This window comes from Chiloscyllium plagiosum, unplaced genomic scaffold, assembly GCF_037043375.1.
Source record: "Chiloscyllium plagiosum isolate Xiang-an unplaced genomic scaffold, Cpla_swu_hap1 HiC_scaffold_23, whole genome shotgun sequence".
NCBI classification, from domain to species: Eukaryota; Metazoa; Chordata; class Chondrichthyes; order Orectolobiformes; family Hemiscylliidae; genus Chiloscyllium; species Chiloscyllium plagiosum.
Window position 1 is genome coordinate 23,677,801 of NW_028270161.1, and position 20,287 is coordinate 23,698,087.

A 20,287-nucleotide genomic window follows, 5' to 3' on the forward strand; every position below is an offset into this window, starting at 1 on the left:
ATGTAATTGCATTGGAAGTAGTTCAGAGAAGGTTAGCTAGATTAATTCCAGAGATAAAAAGCTTGCCTTGTGAGGAGAAGTTGAGCAATTTGAGCCTATATACTCTGGAGTTTAGAAGGATGAGAGGAGACTAATTGAGGCATACAAGATGTTAAAGTGGGTTGATAAAGTAGGTGTACAATTAATGTTTCCCCTTGTGGGGCAGTTTAGACTGAGGAGTCATAGTTTTAGTCAAAGGAATGGCAAATTTAAAACAGGGATGAGGATGAATTACATCTCTCAAAGGGTCGGAATCTGTGGAATTCACTATCCTGGAGTATGGTGCATACCAGGACACTGATTAATTTAAGGAGGCAATGGACAGATTTTTAATTAGTAACACGTTAACGGGTTATGTGGAGTGGGCAGGGAAGTATAATGGAGGCAGAGATGAGATGAACCATGATTGCATTAAATGGTGGTGTAGGCATTCCCAGTGATTCTTTCACTACTTCATGTTAGTTCTTTTTAGGGATACTTGCCATCTCACACAATCATTATTCTTTGAGTTACAATCAGTTCATTTATTTCTTTCTATACTCTCTGTAGTATACCTGCATCAGGGAATTGGTTTAGCTTAGTTGACTGGATTGTTGGTTTACAAAGTGGTATGATGGCAACAGTGTGGGCTCAATTCCCATCACTGGTTTGAGGTTACCGTGAAGGATTCTCTTTCTCAACCTCTTCCCTTGCCTGAGGTGTGGTGTCCCTTATGTTAAATTGCTACCAGTCGTGTCTCTCTAATAAGAGAGCAGCTCCTATGGTCTGGTAAGGCTATGGTGACACAACAACAGCATGCATCAGATCCTTTCTTACACTGAACTAAATTCACATAAATACTGTTTCGTTTTAATGTTAGGCAGGTCCTTTAGTCTCTTGCTTCTTTAAAGATTTGGCAACTATTCTTTCTACTGAATTCCTCCCCTGTTTACTTATGCTTAATCTTATCTGCAGCTCAATTTTCCCTTACGCTGGGAGCTGTACAGCATTCAGGTGCAGATCATCCCAGTCATTTGATTTCTTCCTGTCCCAGTTCTAGTTCCAGTGTCACAGGAAATAGAACCCAGTTCTTTCTCACACTAATCTGTCACTGACACTCAGAGTCATAAAGTCATACAGTGCAGAAACACACTCTTCAGTCCAACCAGTCCATGCCAAATATAATCCCAGACTAAAGTCGTCCCACCTACCTGCTCCTGGCCCATATCATCCAAACCTTTCCTATTCATGTACTTCGATAAATATCTTTTAATCGTGTAATCGTACCCACATCTATCACTTTCATTCCACATGGGAACCACCTTGTGTAAAAAATTGCCCCAACTGTCTTTTTTAAATCTGTATCCTCTCACCTTAAAATGCCCCCCATAATCTCGAAATGCCCCATCCACAGGAAAACACAATTACCATTAACTCAATCTATACCCTTCATTATTTATAAGCTTCTCATCTTGTGGATCTGACTATCCCTTTACCAAAGGGGCGTTGGGAATGCGATAGGTGGAAGGAGGTTAAGGTGAGGGTGATAGGCCGGAGAGGGAGTGGGGGCGGAGAGGTCGGGAAGAAGATTGCAGGTCAAGAAGGTGGTGATGAGTCTGAGGGTTAAATGACCCAATAAAGGCCGGTTTAAACTCCAAACAGAGGGAGTGGAGAATAGTTACAGATGAATGGCGTGTGTGAAATAAACCCCAGCTCCTACAGGAGAGCAGCCTTCAGCTGTGATTGATGTGAAGATCTTCCATGAGAGTCCATTCCAGCCATGAATCATGGTGTCACTCGATGCAGATATTATTCAGGCTTTGGAATTAAAGTGGGCACGGAGGTTTCGAGGCCCACTGTAGCTACACCCACTGAAACTTCCACCCCCCCCATATCGCTTAAACTCACGTACTGTTCGGTTCATGAATCAGCTCCGTTCATAAGGTAGGCTGGCAATGAATTCATTTTCCACCTGACTCATCCTCTCCAACACATCAATAATCCTCAATCTGTGTCCAGTGATGCTCACCAAGAAGACTGTAATTCCAGTGAGTTGGAATGAAATCTGACCCAGTCAGTTACCTGGGAAAACAGTGAATGAACAGTGAGAGGTTCTAAAATGGAGATAATTGGGTCAAGACTAGGCTCAGAGCTACAAGGGGAGAGAGGATGAGCCTCTGATACTGAACTTCCGCGAGGAATTGAAGACACAGATAAAAATCACACATTAAAAGGAACTGCACGATCAATAGTTCAATAGAGAGGCAAGATGAATACAAAGAGTACAGGAGAGAACAGGAAAACACCGAGGGTCAAACAGAAAATAATGAAAATAGTTTAATGGCTAATCATGTTTTTTGGAACTAATGTTTGAAAAATGAAAATTAATTTCTGAAAGGAGAGGCAAAGTAAGAAAGAGGCTGATTGAGGAAATCTTCTTGTGGAGTTGAAGGACATGACTTTGTATCTGTCTTCATTAAAACAGATGATTCCAATGTCAGAGTAAAGGAGCCACAAACTGAGCAGCTCCAAGGGAACAGAGTGAGAATATAAAGGGACCCAGACAGAGGATCCTCAGAGCAATAACGTTTAAGTCAGGTCACTGAGAAGATTTTATAAGATTAAAGGTATTATATAAATGCATGTGTTTGTTGGATGGGGAGGTGACTTCCAGCGGTAATAATGCAACAGTCCCATGAATTCCCATGATTCCCATTGTTGCAGCTGGAGATGCTGCAGTTCCAGTGTAGAACACCTAGTGGCAATGTTGAGACCAATGTTCCTATATTCTGGATCAGTGGTGCTGGAAGAGCACAGCAATTCAGGCAGCATCCGAGGACAGGCAAAATCATAGCCCAATACCACCATCTGCTGGCCTATAACGGTACCGCCGGTGTTCTGAATTAGAACCATTGAAGTTTCCAGCACCAAAGCAAATCATTCTGCCCATTCTAACTGTGACAGTTTTAAGAAAGAACGTTCAATTTTGCCAGCTCTATGGAAATCAGTTTGCAGAGAACAACTTGGAAAATATGACTGTGTTAGGGTCCATCCGCTATCAGATTTTTTTTTCAGAGATGGGATTGGAGCAGAAGAGTTTGCTGCCTTGCAATCTTTCTGTTCTACAATAAATGTGCAATGTTGCAAAGCAAGAGGAATCCTTCCACTTTCTCAGTCAGACATTAGCTCCCTTAGAGAGAACAATGTGAAGGACCATACAATGTGAGCTTAAAAAACTTTCAATGCCACAGTCCAATGTCTGTCTGTGCACAGGGAAATGATAAGAATGAGGGGTCAAGCAGTGACCCAGAATATTGGAGCTTCATAAAGTTTCATGGATCTGTTGGTGAGGATCACGAGAAACAGTCCTTTAGTAGCACACCCAAGTCTCCTTTGTGAGTATTCTCATTGTATATGTTTAGGTGTTATCAGATCAGCATCTCCCTCCATATCCTCACCATATACCAGGGCATTGTGCTACACAGTAGCCCCACTGTTAAAACCTTCACTATCTCCTCCCTCCCCTCCTCCAGCCTGGAGTACCAACTACAGAGCACATCAAATCCCCAGAGAACAGCAGACGCTGTGTTGTTTGAGACAGGCTGTCTCTAGGACCCTGCAGAGCCACCTGACCAGTAGGTGTGAAATGTATTTCCCCAGGTACCTTTGTGTGTGTCAGGTGGGGGATGATGCAGCACGTGGCAGCAGTGAGCGGTAAAAGCGGTAAAAGCTAATCTTTACAGTTTTAACAACCCTATCTCGAACTATCCAATTCTTTCTAAACTTTAATCCTTCCCAGAGACTGGTAACGTTTGCTGGTTTGTTGAATTCTTTGGCCTGTTCCTCTCTCTTCACGGGTTGGTTCTCTCTCTGGTCGGAGGTCAAGCTGCTCTGGTCTCTGCTGTGTCCAGAGGGACCTCTCGCGTCAGAGGGAGAGTGGGGTCAGGTTGAGCCCTGCCAGGGCCGGCTTCTTATACCTTCCTGGGCAGCTTCTCAACTTTTACAAGGTCTTCACCGATCAGGGGCATTGGCTTAATTGGTTTGAACACCTTGAGATGTTGTTAATGGCTTTTGATAGCTTGTTAATAGTGACCCCTTTGATGGGTCTGCTTTGGGTCCTGCGTATCTGGTTTTGGCCCAGAATGTACACATGTTTTACTGAGACACGTCTGCCCCATGTATCTCGTGGTATTGTTTGTCAGGAAATGTTGAATGGTCCTTTTATACTCGCTAATGTGTTCTGGTTCCTCACTGATTTTCAGTTGTCTGAACTTGAACCTTGCAAGGGCCTATCTCTCGGCAGGATTGTCTCTGTGCGTGTCTGTGTCTTGGACTGAGGTATCCCAGCATGTGTTGTTGTCTGACCAGTTTCTCTGCCCTGTTGGTTTCAGTTACTGTGGCTGTATGTCTGGCAATATGGTTGTTGCTGCTGGTTCATTTTTAATGATTTTATTTTACCTGAGCAGGTACAGGCTGCTATACCTTGTGAGGGGATGTTGAGGGGCATTACCCAATCAGCCTCAGCACCTGAATCACATCATCAAGAGACAATGACCTGCTCAATGGTCACTCAGATTGCCCTGTGGAATATCTTGGAGCTGACATCTGCATCAGTTTATTTGTGTCACAAGAGTGAGCAGCCATTTCCTCAGTGGGAATTCCTGGACTCCTCATATCCAGCCTGAAAGTACATGGAACTGGGAAAGCTGTGCATGTCTGAAGCATATATACTGCTTCCTGGAGCCACACTTCCACCTGAAGGATCCATCTACAGTGGGTGTAACCCCATCAGACATTGATGGGATGGTAACCCTTCCTGTTGACGTAGGCCTCTGGCTGGGTCTGTGGGATACTAACTGCCCACATGAGTGTAACCATTCACACTGTCAACTGGTGCAATTGAGCAGGGACCCCAAAGTCAATCCCCCTTTCAGTTATAGATTGGAAATCCCAGAACTAACATCACCATTTGGGAAATGTGGGAGATAGGAGACAGGGCATTCTAGACCAATTAGTCTGATACCTATCATCAGGAAATGCTGGATCCATTGTGAAGGAAGCTGTAGCAAATCATTGCCTGGTGATACATAAATTAAACATTGCTAACAACAGACACCAGGTCATCTTTCATCTTGCTTTCACCAAGACTAACATGCAAGAAACCGACATTAGAAAGAGAATATCTGCTGAGGTAGTGAGAGAATACGATGCTGATTGGTAAGATCATATTATTGGCAGGGTCTCAGAGGCGGGGCAAAGTCTTGGGATTGGGGCAGGGTCTGGGAGTCAGGACAGTGTGCCTGAACGTGGGCAGAACTGTGCGCTGTGATGTCTAACCCTGACCCTGGTCAGAAGTATTTCTGTTTGAGGAAGGAAGCTGTCCGTGAACCAGGGTTTGGGTCCAGTTTGAAGCTGATCTTGTCTTTCACATAATTATAATATTTGTGTCTTGCAGTTGTGACGGAAATCATATTTGGCTGTTAGCTGAGTGTCTTATTTAAGGAAACAAAATCTGATTTTATTTATTTACTCAATTATCCAGTCTTACCTGGAATATGTAAACTGTGTTGTTTGAATGGATTAATTTGAAAAATATAAAATCCCATTGAAACTCACAGTTTAAAAATCTAACTCTGGAATTCTGGAATTCTTAAAGCCCACTGACTCACACTCAGTGCCAGGGTTAATGCCAGACCTGGAGAGATGACAGTGCACATTCTACATGTTGTTAAAGTTGAATTTTGAAAATCAAAAGCTTTTTGGTTAGTCTATTAGATAAGGAACATGCATCATATGCTTGATGTTAAACTGACATTCTTTTAAATTATTAAAAATAGCCCTGAGGGACAGGGTTTACACATATTTGGAAAGGCAAGGACTGGTTAGGGATAGTCAACATGGCTTTGCTCCTGGGCAATTGTGTCACATTAATTTGCTTGAGAATTTTTGAAGACGTGATGAAGGCAAGATGGTGGATATTGCCAATAGGACATTAGTAAGACATTCAACATGGTGGATGGGTAAGCAAGATTAGATTACATGAAATGCAGTGAGAAGTAGTCATATGGATCCAAAATTGGTTTGAAGATAGGAGTTTGAGCATTTTGGTAGAGGGTTGCTTTTCAGACTGGAGACCGGTTAACTATTGGTTGCCATAAGGATTGCTGCGGGGTCCAAGGCTTTTTGTCATTTATATAAATGATTTGGAAGTGAATATAGGATGTATGATTAGTAAGTTTGCAGATCACATCACAATTGGAGGTGTAGTGGACAGTGAAGAAGGTTACCACAGAGTAGAATGGGATCTTGATCAGATGAGCCAATAGGCCAAGGAGTGGCAGATGGAGTTTAATTTAGATAAATATAAGGTAGGGCAATTCAGAGCAGGACTTATACAATTAACGGTAAGGTCCTGAGAGTGTTGCTGAACAAAGAGACCTTGGGGTGTAGGTTCATAGTTCTTTGAAAGCGGAGTTGCGGATTTGTATGCTTGCCTTTATTGATCATTACATTTGAGTACAGGAGTTCAGAGGTCATGTTGCAGCTGTACAGGACATTGTTTAGGTCACTTTTGAAATACTGTGTTCAATTCTGGTCTCCCTGCTGTAGGAAAAATATTGTGAAACTTGAAAGGGTTCACAAGGATGTTGCCAGGTTTGGAGCGTGTGAGCTATAGGGAGTGTCTGAATAGGCTGGGAATATTTTCCATGGAGGGTCAGAAACTGAGGTGTGCCCTCATCGAAGTTTATAAAATCATGTGGGGTGTGGGTAAGGTCTTTTCCCCAGGGTAGGAGAGTTCAAAACTCGAGGGCCGAGGTTTAAGATAAAAGAGAAATGCTTTAAAAGGAACCTTAGGGGCAACATTTTCACACAGAGAGGAATGCGTTTATGGAACACGCTGCTAGAAGGAGTGGTGGAGGCTGGTGCAATTACAACATTTAAAAGGCATCTGGATGGGTATGTGAATAAGAAGGGACTCGATCATTTTCGAATATCTCGTGGACATTGATGAGTTGGTACTGAAGGGTCTGTTTCTGTGCTGTACATCTCCGTGTCTCTGTGACTCTAATCCTTCCTTTGCAGAAATGAATTATAAACTATCCATGTCCCTGTTCTGCTGTCTCCTCCCCAGTATAGCATTGAAAGAACAGGTGGGTAGAAAGCATCAGTGGGACAGGAAGGCTGCTATAAACTAGACTCACAGTAACAAACACACAACTCATGATGCAATTTTTATTCTTGGCTGAGAAACTAAGTCAGTACAGTCATCATTGGCTGTGACCGCAACTACAAGCAGATTGAGGCATTACATCCACTCCCAGACAGGATCCAGGGAGCAGTGAAAGATTCTTTTAGTAGCAGCAGGGACGCGGCAGTTTGTAGGAGCAAAGGAAACACAGTTCAGAATCACAAGGCAGATCGTTCCAATAAATTGAATTGTCTAGAGGAAAGAAAGAGGAGTTCAGTAAATCAGACAACTATTTGTGTGATTGGTTCCTTCTGTGTTTTTGAGAGTATCAATGATCTTGTCATTTTCCCCATTGCTTTATTTAGAATACAGGTAGTAACCATAACTTTGCTGGGTCGGTCATAATGAGAAAAGAAAATCATATGACACTTGCTCTGTTGAAAGATCAATTGTGTTATTTTTCAGTGTTCTCTAAAGGGAGGAGTGTTTGAAATAAATATTGTAAGGATTGATGCTGTATCTGGCTGAAGTTCTGATTTAAAACAGACACAGTGTGTTGTGATTGTAATGAGGTCAGCCAGGTCGACCTCATAGAATAAGATTTCACTGATTGGGCCTATTATTCTGGATCAACCAGGGAGCCCTGGCTGACAAGTAAGAACAGGAGTGTCAGACATCCTGTTCACTCTGAGAGCTGCCACTGAGGGAGCTGGATCATAGAAACCCTACAGTATGGAAACAGGCCCTTCAGCCCAACAAGTCCACACCAACCCTACAAAGAGCAACCCACCTGGACTCAATCAACCACACCTCCATTACAACTTTACCTTGACCCATGCACCTAACCTACACATCCCTAGATACTATGGACAATTTAGCATGGCCAATGGAGGAAATCTGAGCACCCGGAGGAAACACAGACTTGGGGAAAATGTGCAAACACCATACTGGCAGTCGCCCGAGGCTGGAATTGAACCCTGGTCCTGTGCTGTGAGGCAGCAGTATTAACCACTGAGCCACTGTGCCGCCATGCCAATCAGTGTGAAGGACTCTCCACATGTAAGTAAAGGATAATGTGGTAACAGCGTATAGGCCTCTGTGGAGTTATTTCAGCAGTGACAAGGCAAAATCATGCTCATGAAAAAAATCACTTGCAACAATTATATTTGAGTTGGGGTGTGATTTCTGGCATCATGTTGTTATTTGGAAAGCTTGAGTTGTTCAATCCTGCCGTTGGAGACTATGCCCAGTCTGTGGAAAGAATGCCTTAATTTTTTTCTTGGCAAATGACATTGGGACGGATGAAAAGCAACAAATAATTCTCCTGACAGCATATGGACCTGGAGTTTTTTTCAATATTAGGAGCTAACTTTCCCAGAGGCACCAGAAACTAAAACCTTTCAAGAGTTGATGGATTTATTTAAGGAATATTATGACCTCAAGCTTTCTCTAATTCTGAGACACTGTTGGTTTTACTCAACAGTTTAAGAGCCAGGGGAAACTGTCTCAGGATTTTTGACTATGTTAAGATGACTGGCAGAGGCGGGTGACTTTGTTTTAACCCCTAATGAGATATTGAGAGACCAGATAGTATTGGGATTAATGACGTAACCATGCAAAAGTTCCTATTAGCTGTAGCTCAGCTGGATTTCAAGCAAGCACTACAACTGGGTTTATCTTTGGAAAATGCAGCAAGTGGAGCAGATGAATTGCAGGGTAATCTGATAGAGGTGCACACCCTCCCCAGTCTGACTGAGCTTGGGGAACACCATGTGAGTGAAGGAAATTGCACGGCCTTACTCAGGACATATTCTGACCAGAGGGACCCTATGCCCACAGCAAAAACCCAGAACAAAGCCAAGACTTGGCTAAACGGTTAAGATTGTTTTCAGGATTCAGGCCAGCAAGCCATTGTATTTGCCGCTGGTATGGTGATTCAAGACAGTATAAGAGCCCCACTAGGCCAAAATGGAGATAAGATAATTCATCGTCAGCTATCCAGGAGAGTGCACATCCGAGAAAGTTGGCCTACATCTGTGTTGGAACAATTAAATTGCTAAGAAACATCCAAATCAGAACCAATCAAAACACCAGGTTTAATGATTACCCAGTTCTCATGGAGGTTGATACCAGTGAGGCTGTTTCAGTAATCGCAGAACCAGTATTTAATAAAACTCATTCTGCTCTCTAACCCTTAAGTTTGCATAAGGCCTTGGCTAGATGGAGAATCTATACGGGGAACCGTTATGGATTAAGGGTGAAACGTCGGTTCTGGTCTCATACAAGAAGCAGCTGGTTCAGTTGCCACCGATGGTAGTAAAAGCCTTGGGCCCAAGGTTGCTGAGGCAAAATTTGTTGAGAAAGATTCACAAAGATTAGCTCACATTTTTCGATTAGAAAACAGCTACCTCAGTTAAATCTTAAAGAAATACCTGCAAATATTTCAAGAAGACCTAGGGTCAATCAAAGGAGCCAAGGCTACCTTACATGTTGATCAGGAGGTAATTCCATGATTCTGTAAGGCCTTCAGTGCCATTTGGCTTATGGATAAAAGAAGAGGCAGAAACCAGAAAACTGTAAAGTGACAGAATCATCAAACCAGTCCATTTTAACAGAAAGAACAGCAACGATCCGACCAATTGTGAAACCCTGATGGGTCACTTCGCCTTTGTGGAGACTAAACAAATGGTAAAGCAGTCTTTGCAGCTGTATTAATACCTGCACATTGAGGATTTATATGCTAAGCTGGAAGGGGAGGTGCTGTCCTTCACAAAGCTGGACCCGTGTATTCACAATTGTGGTTGGATGAGGATTCCCAAAGAAATGCTCCAAGCCATTATGCGTATTAGTTGTTCCAATATACAAGACTTTCTTTGGTCATTCATGGGCTGAGGGGGTCACTGGCTTTGCAGCATTTATTGCCCATCCTTAATTGCCAAGAGGGCAGTAAGAATCAGCCACAGTTTCCTTCCCAAAGAGACATTATAGAACCAACTGGGATTTTCTGAGAGTCAGCAATGGATTCATGGTCATGATTAGACTATGAATTCCAGACACCTATTGAGTTCAAATTCCACCATCTACCATAGTGGGATTCGAACCAGGGTCCCCAGAACATTATCTGGGTTTCTGGATTAACAGTCCAGCGATAACAACACCAGGCATCGCCATACCATTTGGGTTATCATCAGCTTGTGCAATCATTCAGTGGATGATGGAGAACATTTTACAAGGTCTAACCCAGATTGCCACTTATTAGCATGCCTTCTAGATAACACTTTGTAAATAACCTTGGAGACTTCCTGCTGTGATCCTGTTTGCAGTCAGTGTACAAGTTGCTCACATCTAAAACATTTATACTATTCAGCAGGAGTTTGGATGGTTTGGGAGTGAAGGTGCTGAGTTTACTCTGGACTGGATTCTCCTGTGAACATGGACAGCAAAGACTCACCACAGGGTTAAACAATCTCCTTCCCCATGGCACAGACTTCAGATAATTGGAATAGTCCATGGGATCTCAGTTTAGAGTAATCTGTCTGGATTATGTAGTTTTCAATTAGGGAGTCAAATCCTGTGGACAGGGGAAGGGCTGTGGGGTGCATTAGTAAAGTGAGGGCTAGATCTGGGACGGTTGATACTGTTCCTCAGAATGCTGTGTACTGATCACTGGGAGCACGGCTGTAGCCTGGTATATGTCAGGATCAGTTCATTAAATGTGCACCAGTTCCAAGGCTGGTGTTGGTATAACCATGTCACTGTGGAATCCACAGAGACAGACAATTGAGGAAAAGGAGAAAACTTTAATGTTACTTCCAGAGGATGCTCTGTTTGCTACATCTCAGGACCCATTACTCTCCCCCTTTGAACAGCTTTTCCTGCCAAAGGAGCAGGAAATAGAGCTCTGTCCAAATCTAATCCAATGAACTATTTGCCAGGAAAAGCTTTCCTGAAAGCCACCATTCCGAACATATTGGAATTCATTAACTTACGGTGGTGAACATGCACGCATTCCTCCGGTTTTAAGTGATTATTGGGTTCACCTTCAGCCCAAAACATAAAATCTGATGCTGATCCATCACTCCATAGGAAAGTCCCATCCTGTGGGAGTGAAATCATATCATTTAAAAATATGTAAATCTCTCACCCTAATAATGTGATGCATAAGACAAGCAACATTACCTTGTGGATGTCACTCAAACCGATCCAAGCTGGGACATAGTTATTTTGGGAGTTACGTATCATTTCTGCAAGAACGTTATACTGCTCCATCCAGTGCAGGGAAGCAAGATGGCCGCCTGGAGCCAGGTCTCGGCAGTGCAGCTTGAGATTACATTACAAAGGCAATTTGTTACTTGTTGCAGTCTTACATGAACTATTGAAACAAAACTATTGACAAGGTTCAAAGTAGAAACTCTTATTTTGCAGAATATAGACAATGAAACTACAACCTCCTGCTGCTTGTCCACAAGGACGTGATATGGGCTGACTCCAAACTTCAGTGAATGGTGCCACACTGAGGCTGAGGATTTGGGACCAATCTCATTGTGGCTTCAAACCATCAGATTGAACTGTCAGCAGCTTCTGTGTAACAGCTGATATTGGGCTGGGCTTGTGCTTTAGAGTCATAGAGATGTATAGCATGGAAACAGACCCTTCAGTCCAACCCGTCCATGCCGGCCAGATATCCCAACCCAATCTAGTCCCACCTGCCAGCACCTGGCCCATATCCCTCCAAACACTTCCTATTCATATACCCATCTAAATGCCTCTTAAATGTTGCAATTGCACCAGCCTCCACCACTTCCTCTGGCAGCTCATTCCATACATGTACCACCCTCTGTGTGAAAAAGTTGCCCATTGGTCTCTTTTATATCTTTCCCCTCTCACCCTAAACCTATGCCCTCTAGTTCTGGACTCCCCAACCCCAGGGAAAATACTTGGTCTATTTACCCTATCCATGCCCCTTATAATTTTGTAAACCTCTATAAGGTCACCTTTCAGCCTCCAACGCTCCAGGGAAAACAACCCCAGCCTGTTCAGCCTCTCCCTGTAGCTCAAATCCTCCAATCCCGGCAACATCCCTGCAAATCTCCTCTGAACCCACTCAAGTCTCACAATATCCTTCTGATCGGAAGGAGACCAGAATTGAGCACAATATTCCAACAGCAACCTAACAAATGTCCTGTACAGTCACAACATGACCTCCCAACTCCTGTACTCAATACTCTGACCAATAAAGGAAAGCATACCAAATGCCTTCTTCACTATCCTATCTACCTGCGACTCCACTTTCAAGGAGCTATGAACCTGCACTCCAAAGTCTTTGTTCAGCAACACTCCTTAGGACCTTACCATTAAGTGTATAAGTCCTGCTAAGATTTGCTTTCCCAAGATGCAGATCCAAATTAAACTCCATCTGTCACTTCTCAGCCCATTGGCCCATCTGATCAAGATCCCATTGTAATCTGAGGTAATCTTCTTCGCTGTCCCTTCCACCTCCAATGTTGATGTCATCTCCAACTTACTAACTATACCTCTTATGCTCACATCCAAATCATTTATATAAATGAAGAAAAGTAGTGGATGCAACACTGATCCTTGTGGCACTCCACTAGTCACGGGCCTCCAGTCTGAAAAACAACCCTCCACCACTATCCTCTGTCTTCTACCTTTGAGCCAGTTCTGGATCCAAATGGCTCATTCTCCCCGTTAGAGCTGAGCAAGATTGTTTCTTGGAGTGGGGTGTGTTGAATCCCAGGGAAAGACTCGCTTGGTGATCTTGGTATGCTGAGAGCTGGGGTTATGCTGATACTGAGTAATGGAGTGCAGGTTGGGAGTCTCAGGGAGCTACCCCCCAGGAAAGGAGGAGGAAATCCACCAGAACCGGTGCATTTGATGACTGAGACTGGAGAGGAAAATAAGGCCACACCCCCTCCCCGTAATGCTACCTAAAATGATGTCCGAGAGTTTAAAGTTGAGTCCTAAAATATCCTATACCATTGATAGGGATTGCTTTACTGGATTTTGTTAATTATCCTGGGAAACCTAAGTACAGGCATTCGATAAAGGAAAAGTTAAACATCAGTATTTTCCCAATGTGTGGACAAGAAATGCAATGCACATTCAGAGATTCATTATTTCAGATCATTATTCTATCATGACATCTTTCTGACATTTCCAAATTCAATGCCAAAAATTAAATATCATGAAAATCCTAACCACTAAAGTCTCTAAATAAATTATCCCACTCCATTTACCCATGAATGTTCCAAGTGGAATGTACAACATTTGAATGCAAACCCAAACTTAGAACAGAACAATATAGCACAGGAAATGATCCTTCAGGCCCCCATTTCTGTGATTACCCTGATACCTTTCTAAACTAATCCATTCTTTCCCCAGTGGTATGTTCCAGATGCCTACTGCCCTCAGTATATAAAAAAATGTGCCTCACACATATCCCTCAAACTGTTCCCCCTCAGTTTAAACCTGTGCGACCAAGTATTTTACATTTTCACCCTGAGAAAAAGATTCAGACTATCTAACATACCCATGCCTCTCAATTTTATATACTTTTGTCAGGTGACCTCTCAGTCTGGTAACACCATACTAAAAACATCCAAGTTTGTCTTATCTCTCCTTATGGCTCATAAACCCCAATGCAACAACATCCTGGTAAACATCTTTTGCACTCTTTCTACAGCCCCCATACCCTTCCTATCGTGTGGCGACCAGAACTGCACACTATACTTCAAATTTGACCTAACTAAAGTTTTATTCAGCTGCAACATGACTTGCCAATGTTTATCCTAAGTGCCCCCTCAGATGAAGGCTAACATGCTGCACCTTCTTTCCCACCTAGTAGGAACAAATTACTGCAGATGCTGGAATCTGTACTGAAAACAATAAATGCTGGAGAACACAGCAGGTCAGACAGCATTCATGGAGAGAGAGCAAACTAACATTTTGCTTTTAGATGACTCTTCATCAGAGCTGGTTTCTTTACCACCTTATCCGTCATAGAGTCATACAGTACAGGAATAGACCCTTTGGTCCAACCCTTCCCTGCTGACCTGACATCCCAGTCTGACCTCGTCCCATTTGTCAGGATTTGGCCCATATCCCTCTAAACACTTTCCATTCTTTTACCAATCTAGATGCCTGTTAAGTCTTGCACCACCTCCACCAGTTCCTCTGGCAACTCGTTCCACATACGCACCACCTTCTGTGTGAAAAAGTTACCCCACGGATCCATTTTGAATTTTTCCCCTCTAGCCTTACAGCTATACCCTCTATTTTTGGACACCTCTGCCCGAGGAAAAAGACCTTGTCTATTTGTCCTATCCATACCCGTCATGATTTTATAAACATCTATAACATCACCCCTCAGCCTATGACATTCCAGGGATAAACACCCCAGCCAATTCAGCCTCTTCCTATAACTCAAACCCTCCAGTCATCCTTGCAAATCCTTTCTGCACCCTCCCTAGTTTACCAACATTCTTCCTGTAGCAGGGAGACCGAGATCATTTTGTCATGTTCAGTGAACCATGGACTTGAACCCAAAGATCCCTCTGTGTATCAATGTTTATTAGGGACCTGCCATTTACTGTATACTTTCCTCTTGCATTTGACCTCCCAAAGTGCAATACCTCATACTTGTCCAGATTACACACCATGTGCCATTTCTCTAACGGACTCTCCAACTGATCTTTATTGTGCTGTAATCTTTGACAACCTTCTCACTATCCACAACTCCAGCAATTTTCCTGTCATCTGCAAACTTACCAATCAGACCACCTACAGTTTCATCCAAATTTTATATTATTTATATACATAACAAACAGAGATCCTGGCACTGATACTTGCAGAGCACTACTGGTCACAGACCTCCAGTCAGAAAAGCACCCCTCCACAGCTACCCTCTGTCTTCTATGGCCATGCCTACTTTGTATCCAATTTATTCACTCATAATGAATTCCAAGTTACCTAATCTTCTGGTCCAAGCTCCTATGAAGGGACTTTGTCAAATGCTCTAGTAAAGTCCAAGTAGTCAACTTCTACTGCCTGACCCTCAAATCATCTTGATCACTTGCTCAACAAACTCAACCAAATTTAAGGCAAGACTTCTCCTGCACAAAGCTAGGCTAACTATCTCAAATAGCTCCATTCTTTTCCAAATATGAGTAAAAAACAAAGATGTCTAATTCATTGCATGAAGAATAGATGTGAAAAAACCTTGCACCATAGGAAGTAGAAAATTAGTTGACCATGCAGACATAACTGACCAAGTGGAAGAGACCAGGGGAATAACTTCCCAGTCAACAGGCCAAATCAAATAGTAGATACATCTTGTGGGCTATTGAAAATGCCTGAATGGATAAACTTCACCTGACAAAGGAGTAGCACTTCAACAGCTTGATATTTGAAATAAACCTGTTGGACTATAACCTGGTTAGGGACAAAAAACACTGCAGATCCTGGAATCCAATGTAGACAGACAGGATGCTGGAAGAACACAGCAAGTCCTGAGGAAGGGTTACATCCAAAATGTTGACTTCTGCACCTTCTGATGCTGTCTGGCTTGCTGTGTTCTTTCAGCCTCCTGTCAGACTATAACCTGGTGAGGTGACTTCTGGCATAGCTTAGTGGTTGTAGGTTTTTATCAATATTTGTCCTTTCAATGAGCTTGGAACAAATGTTCAAAATGAACCTTATTTTCTGTGATCTGAAGATCAGAATCCCAAACTTGACGCCACAAAATTCCCACACCATTCATTTTACAGGAAGTTTCTCTGGATGATGATCAGGATCAGGGACTCATTGATTTCACTCTCAGAAACTGAACTGGAGCTGTATATAAATAAATACCTATTGCTACAAGGGCAGAGCTCTGGAATTCTGCTGTGATTAACTCACTTCCTGACTCCCCAAAGCCAGTCCACCACACGCAAGTAGAAATCAGGAGTGGGAGGGTGTACTCTTCAGTTCCCTGGATGAGTGCAGTACCAACAAAGCTCAAGTAGTTTGAAAGTATTTAGGAGAAAGCAGTTCACTTGACTGGCACACTCAGTAGATACCATGAACATTCACTCCCTCCATCACTAATGCAGAGTGTCTACCATCCAAGGGATGGATTGCAACAACTTAGCAAGGCTACAGAGACAGCCTCTTCCATCTAGAACGAGTTATATGGCAATACAATCAAGTCAAACTTCATCCTGTCTTGTATCGGTCATCTCGTTTTCTTCACTGTTGCTCAATGATGTCCTTCACTACAGCACTGTAAGACGGACCTACACTGCAAGGACCGCGGAATGTCAAGAAGGCAGCTCACTACCACATTCTCAGGGCCAATGGAGCTGGGCAATAAATGCTGACCGAGATTGAAGTGCCCGCATATGCATGTGCGACAGGAGTGGCTCATTGTGCCACTTGAGCCTGTTCTGTCATTCAATGACAGAGTCATATAGCATAGAAATATATTTCACATATATTTGGCCCAACTCATCCATGCCTAACAGGTTTCCTAAACTGAATTGATCCATTTGCCTCTATTTGGCTCATATCCCACTAAACCTTGCCTGTCCATGTACCTGTCCAAAAGATGTTTGAAATGTTGTAATTGTACTCATCTCTACCACTTCCTCAGGCAGCTTGTTCATAAATACACCATCCTCTGTGAAAAAAACTACCCCTTAGGTCTCTATTAAACTTTTGCCCTGTTACCTTAAACCGATATCCTCTAGGTTTGGACTCCCCTCCTCTGGGAAGACGACCTTGGCTATTCACCCTATCTATGCCCTTGATGATTGTATAAACCTCCATCATGTCACCTCTCAGCCTCTGATGCTCCAGCGTTTTGAGGCAATCCTGTTGAGCAGGTTGGATACTCCCCAATAATATCTATTCCTCTCAGTATTTTAATAGCACAAGAACTTCTGTTCTCAGCATTACCTTCATGACTGAAATACTTTTAGTCCTTTGAATCATCTTTCTATTTCTGCAACACAATGATCTTTAAAGTAGGGGATGTACTTCGAACTTGAGCATAATAATCACAAATATGTTGAACAACAAACTTTCGTAAGCATCATTACAATAATGTATGTGTAATGTCACAGTATATTCTATTGGAATACATAAAATTATTTTGATATTAAATATCCAAACAAGAAAATCCTTTGAAATTAAAATAGTTACAGGACAGTTTTAAAATTTGATTCATACTACACATTTTTCATTTATGGCAAAATGATTTTGTTAAGGAACACTCCATGTTTGCAGATTCAATGTTACAGCTCAATTCCTTCCTCATTTAATTTAGAATATTATGGAGTTCACATTACCCAGGTAATGTAACACATGGCTTCACCAATGACCAGGAAATGTCCAAGAAGCTTCTGTCATTCTGTGTCAAGTCAATTCATAAACACTGAGGAACAAACCCAATACCTTACAATGGAGATTCCAAGGACTTACCTCAGCCTCTATCCAAGTCTTTTTCTCAGGAATAAACTTGTAGCAATAACCAAAATAAATGAAGCCATCAGAACAATCCTGTTCGCCCAGGAGACTGCGTTTCCCAAAGTCCTGATCCATATGTGCTGAATTCTGCGTAGTCAGTTGATCTGCTGCAGATTAAAACAGGCTGCAATTATCACATCATTCTCAGTTCAGTTCCCCTTCATGAGGCTAGAAACTGGCACATGGTCAATGTGGCCTGCCTCAGAGTGAGAGTTCCCATTGAACTGCATACAGAGAAAGTGCATCCCAGAAACAAGTTGTTTGAACCAATTAGTCAAAGACAGTGTTTATTTCCCACAGGAGTCTCCTTTCATTGTGGTACTTTCATCCAACACTACCAATAAATCACTTCCTTCCCTTCAGTTTGGCTACACTCCCCTCAGTCTGCTAGAAGGAGGTAAGGACTCCAGACGCTAGAGATCAGAGTCAAGAGTGTGTGGTGCTGGAAAAGCACAGCAGGTCATGCAGTACAGTCTGCCTCTGGCACACCATATAATTCAACATTTTGAATTCTGAGGTGATACTGTCAATGGCAGAACTGGATAAGTTCCCCAGCTCCCACTGATGCCATTACACTTATTCCCATGTCACATTCTGTAAGGAGTCTGCATTAGTGGTGCTGGAAGAGCACAGCAGTTCAGGCAGCATCCGAGGAGCAGTAAAATCGATGTTTCGGGCAAAAGCCCTTCATCAGGAGCGTGGAGAGATAAGCTAGTCTCCACGCTTCAGGCTCTCTGCCTTTATTCCTGATGAAGGGCTTTTGCCTGAAACGTCGATTTTACTGCTCCTCGGATGCTGCCTGAACTGCTGTGCTCTTCCAGCACCACTAACCCAGAATCTGGATTCCAACATCTGCAGTCATTGTTTTTACCTACATTCTGTAAGGAGTCTGTTCCATTCAGTTTCTCTGTCTGACCTGTTCTGATGATACCAGTGTTTCTGATATTGCTTCCTGTTTCTCCACAATGTTTGGCAGTGCCTTCAACTGTTCCATTTCCCACACTTCACTAATTCCTTCTATTCCTTCCAAGAATCATGTTAGAGTTTGCCTTTACCTTATCCTCTCAGGCCTCCACATTGTTTAAATTATCACCTCATATTTCTGCCACTTCATTCATTCCCATCCCCATTCAGTATTTGAAGGGTTTGCAAGACCCTGGTCAGTTCTTCAAACACTTGTCATTTGGTCACAAGCAATACAGATGAGGCCTCATTCTCACAGACAGTGCTGTTCCTACAATGTACTTCACCATCAGATTGAGAGAAAGCTGTGCAAGTATCCCTCTCCCTCTCTTGTGTTGGAGTGTGTCTGAATCACACTTCAGGACAGTGACTGTGAGCTGCAGGATCTCAGGCAACAGACTACTTCCTGCAGGTGGACTCATCCCACTCAGTCTGACTGCCCCAAATTCCCAGCTTCTATGGGAACACTTCCCACATGACAAATTACATCTTGATTTTAGTTTGCAATGATGGACGTTTAGCAACAAGAGAATCTATTTACCTGCCACGTTACTGATGAGCAAGGCACTCAGCAGCAAAACTCCAATCAGCTTCATGGCTGAGGTGAAGTTCTTCTCAAACCTGAAATAGAAAAAAGATTCAACATTAACATCAATACATCAGGATAAAGGTAGGAATTTCCTGCTCCCATTGTTACCTCTCTCCCAGTTTTCGGATGTGATGGGGTTCCTTTTGCTACTGCCAAATATATCAGCTGTGGAATGCATGGAACCATTGACTCAAATCTGATTGGCTAAACCATTCATGATGTCAGTGTTGTTGTTGACTATTCAGTGGCTGACAGCCAACAGGAGGGTCTGGAAGATATTCAAATGCAGGATATTCAAATATGTTCAAAATACTGAATGCGCTACACCTAAGAATTTGTGATGTGACATTGCGAGTGCTGAGTGAGAGATGGAATTTGCAGTTACAGTTCCCAACACCATAATCAGAGTGTAAATGAAAACTCTTCAGAAAGTAGGATGTAATACATATCATCAATGCAAACAGTTAGGATTGTACATTATTAAAATGAGATGAAATTCTGAGAAAAAAGAGATAATACTCACAAAACATGAGAACTTGATGTCATATTTAGTTTTCATGCTCCTGAGAAGACATTTGGAATGTCTATTGTTTTAAAAGTGTATGTAAATATAATTTGTTGTTTCATTCTTTTTCTGACAATCTCTTTAAAGTACTTGTTGTAAATTTCCTTGAGTTATTCTATTTCCCCATGTATATAGATATGAGCCATATATGAACCAGTCCTCTGGCACTATGAGGTTTTCTGAAGAGTTACATTTGATAGTTCTGTTCCGGAACTCCATTCAATAGGCACCAGTGCCACGCAGCCTGATCAGGCTTGTATTCTCTTTAAGGATGATTAGTTTATGAAATACTCCCTGTGTCCCATTCTGTTTTAAATGTTTTTTGATCTTGGATATTGGCAGGAGCATGTGGAAACCTCAAGCAAGAATTGTGGAGAGACAATGGACAAATTTGAATCTGCTACTCAATAGTTCTGAGTGTTTGTCAAAGATCTTA

The 20,287-nt window shown here is 42.6% G+C and overlaps 1 protein-coding gene across 1 annotated transcript; it reads right to left on the minus strand.

Annotated features, from left to right (window-relative positions):
• Positions 1-7,237: 7,237 nt before the first annotated feature.
• LOC148145840 (C-type lectin-like) lies at positions 7,238-19,314 on the minus strand. The gene is made up of 5 exons (XM_087999770.1): positions 19,239-19,314; positions 17,690-17,841; positions 11,387-11,527; positions 11,197-11,305; positions 7,238-7,459 (listed from the first exon to the last, which is right to left on the minus strand). Exons 1-5 carry the CDS (start codon positions 19,291-19,293, stop codon positions 7,371-7,373), a joined length of 546 nt encoding a protein of 181 aa, XP_087855896.1. The 5' UTR covers positions 19,294-19,314; the 3' UTR covers positions 7,238-7,370.
• Between the last annotated feature and the right edge of the window lie 973 nt (positions 19,315-20,287).